The 6,380-nt window shown below is 42.2% G+C and overlaps 1 protein-coding gene across 1 annotated transcript; it reads right to left on the bottom strand.

Annotated features, from left to right (window-relative positions):
• Positions 1–1,829: 1,829 nt before the first annotated feature.
• Positions 1,830–2,288, bottom strand: LOC131238822 (uncharacterized). The gene has a single exon (XM_058236418.1). It carries the CDS (start codon positions 2,286–2,288, stop codon positions 1,830–1,832), a length of 459 nt encoding a protein of 152 aa, XP_058092401.1.
• Between the last annotated feature and the right edge of the window lie 4,092 nt (positions 2,289–6,380).

The raw sequence follows: 6,380 nt of genomic DNA, 5'->3' as shown, positions 1-6,380 counted from the left end.
CAGTAATGCTTGTATCTTATCGGGGTTTATCTCGTCCCTCTCTAGTTAACTAGGAATCCGAGAAATTTTTCGGAGCTTACCTTGAAGGCCCATTTGCTTGGGTTTAGCTTCATCTAGTACTTTTGTAAGGTGAAAACATCACCTTGAGGTCGGTGACGTGGTTTGCAGCTAGGGCTGTACACAAACTGGGCTATCCCAATTAAAAAGCTCGACCCGGCCTAAAAAAGCTCAACTTGGCCCAACCTGGAACTGAGTTCGGGTTGGGACAGGCCATTTTCTTCGGCCTGAAACTGAATTCGGGCCAAGTTTGGATAGGTTCCAGTTCGGCCCGACTCGACCCGAAACCCAACTCGGCCTATATGTATGTATATATATATATAAACATATATATATACATATATATATATATTCCTAAATTCTTACCTAGTTACCCTAACCATTTACAGCAATCCAGACCGTCCAAATCGTGGGTCTAAAACTGGCCCAAACTCGCCCGATTGCTGACCGGGCCGGGTTCGGGTTGGACATGTTGGCCCAGTGACTGGGCCCGGTCGGGTTCGGGCTGGTTTGGCTGGTGATCGAGTCGGGTTGGGTTGAGCCCAGTTCTACTCAATTTGGCCCGATTACACCCGTATCTACAGCCTTGACGCTCTTGACCAACATGTCATCGACATAGACTTCCATGGAGCGCCCGATCTACTAGGCAAACATTTTGTTAATAAGACATTGATATGTGGCTCAAGCATTCTTCAGCCCAAAAGGCATGACCTTGTAGCAGTAGAGTCTCTTTTCAGTGACAAAGGTTGTCTTCTACTTGTCATGTGGGTGCATATTGATTTGGTTGTAACTTGAATAAGCATCCATGAAACTAAGTAGTTTATGCCCTGCTGTACTGTTGATCAACTAGTCGATCCTCGAGAGAGGAAAGTTCCCTTTATGACACACCTTGTTCAAATCCATGCAGTTGACACATACATGTCACTTTCCATTAGATTTCTTCACTAGCACGACGTTAGCAATCCAGTCGGGGTAATAGATTTCTTCAATGAATCCAACTTCAAGGAGCTTCCCAACCTCTTCTCCTATGATGACGTACCGTTCTAGCTCAATGCTCATCACATTTATCTCACTGGTCGATGGTCGGGATTAACATTTAGTCGGTGGGCCATCACCTTAGGTTTAATGCCTGGTATGTCCTTGTGGGACCATACAAAGACGTTGGTGTGTCTCTTCAGTGGGTGGATGATCTCACCCTATAGATTCAGGGCTAACAATGAGCTGATCTATACAGTACGGGATGGGTGAGTCTCGTAAAGGGGAACGACCACTAGGTCTTCTATGAGGGATCCTCTCTCGGACAAGTCTTCCTGGGGGTTAAGGGAAGTGATTGCCATTGTATGTTGCCAGGCTCCTGACCTTAACACTATGGAATGACATTGACAGGCCTCATGCTGATCTCCCCTGACCTGCCTGAAGCTGTGCTCAGTTGGAAACTTCATAGTGAGGTGGTAAGTTGACACGGCTGCTTGCATAATGTTAAGGGACGACCATCCGAGGATAATGTGTAGACCGAGGGACAGTCGATAACCAAAAAATGGTCATCACTATGGCTTGGTTGTGACCTTCTCTTGCGGTAACTGGAAGTAATATGCTCCCCACAGAGGTGACCTTTTCGCCTGCGAACCCGAGCAGAGGAGTTCGGACATGTTAGAGTCGGGACCTTCCAATCCCCATTTTGTCGAAAGCTGTGGCGAAGAGGATGTTAGCCGAACTACCTGTGTCCACCAAAATGCGGTGCACCTTATGGTTGGCTACAGTCATGGTTACCACTAGGGCATCGTTTGAGGGTGGTGGACTCCACGTGCGTCCTCTTCGGTGAATGTTAAGTCACAGGGAACCATCTTCTGTTCTTTTAAGGCTCTGTTGGTGAGGTTGATGTGATGTTCTGAGCTACTTATGCTCCTGGCATGAGCTCTAGGAGCTCTATTTGAGTCCTCGCCTCCAGCAATTCCTTTGAATATAATGTGGATATCGACCGTCGCTTCGTTGTTCCTGTTGTTTTGTTGCTCGCTCATCTGATCTGGTTGATCATCCATTTTCTTATAGATATATTCTCGTAAGTGTCCATTGCAGATGAGTGATTTAATCTCATCTTTGAGATCAAAGCAGTCGGCAGTGGTATGGCCATGGTCACAATGGAAGTGACAATACTTCCATTTGCCACGATTGTTGGAGTCAGCATTCATCCTGTTTAACCATTTCAGGATCTTCTTATTGCGCACTTCCATGAGGACTTACTCTTGAGTGGCATTCAGGGGAGTGTAAGAGTGAAAGCTACTCTCTGTTAGTTTGCTTAGGAATTGTCCTCTTTTCAAGGTATCATCCCTTCTTTTCTTATTGTTAACTAAGGGAAGATGTTCCTCCTTCCACTTTCAGTCCTTGGCTGAGCTCCCCGTACTCTGTGTAGCTTTTTGCGAGCTAAATAGCTCTTTTGCATTAGAATATTTTTGTGCTCTGCTGAGCAGGTCGGCCAATGTAGTGGGAGGATTCTTACTGATCGAGAAGAGGAACCGACGATTCTTAAGGCCGTATATCATGACAACTAAGGCTATTTGCTTGGGATAGCCCTCCACCTTCACTACTTCTACGTTGAAGTAGACGATGTAATCTTTCAGCAGCCCATCCACCCTCTAGGTAATAGTGAGGAGATGAGTTACTGGATTTCTTCTGTCTTTTCTACCGATAAACTAGGTGATGAAGGATTTGCTGAGATGTATGAAGGAATAGATAGACTTGGGCTTTAACTATCTGTACCACTTCCAAGCTGCTCCTAATAGGGTCAGGGAGAAGGTTTGACACATCACAGAGCTGGTCGCACCATGTAGCTCCATCCATGCCCTGAACGACTTCAGATGCTTGGCTGGATCACCCGTCCCAGAATAGGAAGTGATTTGCGGCATCCAGAATCTTAGTAATAGTAGAGAGGACATGATGTTGTTAGTGAATGGCAAATCTTCTTCTTCTAACATCACTTCCACTGATGTCAGGACTCAAGCTTGGTATGCTTACTGAATATCATTGATCAGTCCGCGTATCTCCTTGAGCTCGGCCTCCTAAGGGACCTCACTTTCTGTCATCGCCTCGGGGGCCTTTCTATGGATTTTGTTCTCCAACATGTGACATAGGTTGGAGTTAGCGAGCACGGTAGTCCCCGCAGTGAGATTGGATACTTGGTGATACTATCCAGGGTGTTGCATGGCTCCTTATGAATCATAAGGAACTTGTGGGGGTCGAGATTGTTTAGTGGTTGTGGCTACTTCGGCTCCTTGGTCATGTGACAAATTCTGCCTCTCCAATATCTACATGATACGGTCGATGTTGTCAGCTAGAACCCCAACTTGATTTTCCAGGGAGACTAGTCATCCTCCCCGATTGCAGGATTTATTCATGGGCACTGCCTAAATAGAGTTAGCCTAGTGCTGGGAGGGCAGATCGCCTAGGTCAGCAGGTTGTTCCATCGTTGTAGGACCAGTTGCAACAATGGTGGCTAAGGTTCTCTTCCTTCCTTTCGACATTGTAGAATCTTCATGAGATGAAAATGGCTTATGATTCCCACATATAGCGGCAATTGTTGATGCTAAAATCCAGAGGTCCTCCTTGGACCGCTAGTGGACCTATAAAATGAGACCAAATGGAGACCCTGGCTACAACAGGGGACCCTCTAATGTCAAAGTCGGTGCATGCAAACTAGGTCAAGTAGAACCTAAGGTTTTTGGTGTGTATTTGTGCGTAGCTTTCACCTTAATTGGGCTCTCTATTTATAACCAAGTGTAGTCTTGTTTATGGTATTCTCCCTGCTTAGTAGGTATGTATTGCGGAGAGAATATTTTCTCGAGCATATTAGAGTGATCTTCTCAGATCCTCAATGAAGATCTTAGAAGAATCTCCTTGATAAGTTCTCAGAGTGGTCGAGCTTTGAGAAGGTCGAGGTAGATGGCCGAGGCCAACCTCCGAGTCGGAAGGCTGAGGTCACCTTACAGGTCAAGGGGTTGAGGTCGATCTTCCAGAGTCGAACTGTTGATTATGGCCGGGCCTTTCTTCGAGGCAGGTCGGGTTGATTCCTTACAATAGTTCATTGGTTGAGATAGGCAGGAGGTCGACTAGAGCCGAACCCACTGTTAGATGGTTGGTTCATAGAGGTCATGCTTGGACATTGTAGCCAAGCTGCTTTCCTTAAAGTGCTTTATGCTCTCTCTTATATCGATCATTCCTGATCAGTTCATTTTTACCCATAATATGACTATTGGATGTCTTCATTTTTGACCATCCAATAAAGGTCCATCAATCCAATAATCAGATAATCAAATAACCATGATCTTTTACTATTGTATAGCTAAATTAAAAACCATAATTTGCACAATTTGGTTTGAATTAATTATATACGCAAATGCAAATGGTAAGAAATTTTCTTGAGATAAGATTTCAAAACTTTTTGGTGTTTTAGCTAGTTTTAACTGAAGATAATTGATGCATATGTTTATAATTAGATCCGTGAATTAGAGAATGATATATATATATATATATATATATATATATATATTTGTTGGTAAGGTGTAGGTTCAAAATGGACCATTTGGTTACTCAGGATCCGGCTATAAAGAAAGTAAAGCAATCAAGGAGAATCTACTGAATTGTTTGTATTGATATTTATTGAAGGAAATCTAATCAAGGTATGGAGAATATAATGAATTGTTTGTACTTTATTTGTTATCTAAATTATTTCTTAACCATTAGTGTTTTTTCTATTAGAGAAGAAATAGGGGCATGGATTCACAACCAAAGGCATTGGGTGCATGCTTGCTTGGAGTACAAATGCGAGCAACGCCAAACATAATAAGATAGTTCTCCTTAATTAGCTATGTAGATTTTATTTTTCTTATATATTGGCGGTAATCAATGATGTGTATATATAACTGTTATTATTTTTATGTAGTTGTGCCAGCTTCTTCTTCGTCTAGAAAGAGAGGCTTACTAGGGGTGCTTCTTTACTTGTGCAGCCTGATAGAAAAAAAAAAGTCCTAAAGACGAATAAATTTGGGTAACCAAATGAGGACTGTCATAATCATAGAGACTTTGCATCGCATATCAGTGTCCTCAACCATACTCATATCCCGATCATATACCAGGACTTTCGCCAGGTGCCTCATGCACACATTCAAACAGTCACAGAGACATTGTCATGATTTTATGAGTTTGAGGGTCAATGTTGGGATGTGAGTCTTATATATGTAACACAACACATCAATGAAATATGGAGGAATTAAAGAAAATGTTGATTGTAAAATATATTTAAAAAAACGATCATATAGTTGTGAGAGATAGTTCCACCCCCCCCCCCCCCCCCTCCCCCCAGGTGTCCCTATGGAGGATTGGAGGGTCTTCGTGGATTAACAAAACACCTAGTAATTCAAGAAAGCAAGCACAATGAATAAAGTCAATTGGGGAGATCCCATCTATACTAGGGCTTGTACAAATCCTAGAGGTTTCGTAATTGAAGATTTTTCATTGGCTTGTGACGATAAGATTCTTTCTTTTTTATCTATCATTTATTTTGGAATAAAATCAAAACACTTGAAAATTGCAATTGAAGACTAAAGATTGACTTCACACCAAAATACTGCATTTTGTAATATATAGGATTGGATTAATAATGTATTTGACCTAAAGATTCTTTCGCATTTATATTTGATGGCCATTGTCATGCCCCAAACTCGGAAATCGGACTCACAGGAATCCCAATTGCCAAATCCTGCGCCGATAGCCTCCGTAGTACCCATTCTCGGCTCCCAGCACTCATATGCAGGTTCCGATCCTGGGATCCTACAAGGAGGATTTTTCAATGTACATTTTTCTCGTAAGAAGCATAACCATAAGTTTACCCAAATCACAAAAGCAACATCATCTTCACATATCCACAAATATAATCATTTGAGCACGATGCTGAAAGGAAAATACAATATAGAAAATACAATATACAATATAAACTCGGTGAGACCGAGGTCGAATCCCAAGGGACTGAAACCTATACGTTGTCTAAAACTAAGTAGAATTAGAACTAGACTACAACAGAATTTAAATTGATTATAGTTTGAGGAGTAATGGTGAAATATTAATGTAAAACTTAAGAGAAATCAAAGATAAGAAACTAGGGATTCAGAGGATCCACCTGTAGAGATCAGAGAGATCTTATGCCTGCATCAAGAATCATGGAAATTAAACTGAACTTACTTGATCTAGTTTTCACGAGATAAAAGGTATATGAATTAGAATGGATTCCATTACCAAACCATGCCCAGGAGATAAGGCAAACAACAGAATTA

The sequence above is a fragment of the Magnolia sinica genome, chromosome 3 (assembly GCF_029962835.1).
Source record: "Magnolia sinica isolate HGM2019 chromosome 3, MsV1, whole genome shotgun sequence".
NCBI lineage: Eukaryota > Viridiplantae > Streptophyta > Magnoliopsida > Magnoliales > Magnoliaceae > Magnolia > Magnolia sinica.
The sequence above is the reverse complement of the archived record's forward strand: the minus strand, read 5'-3'. Positions and strand labels throughout refer to the sequence as shown.

Excerpts from the sequence above, each read along its gene's own strand:
- LOC131238822 (XM_058236418.1), bottom strand. The coding sequence starts at position 2,288 with ATGGAAGTGCGCAATAAGAAGATCCTGAAATGGTTAAACAGGATGAAT.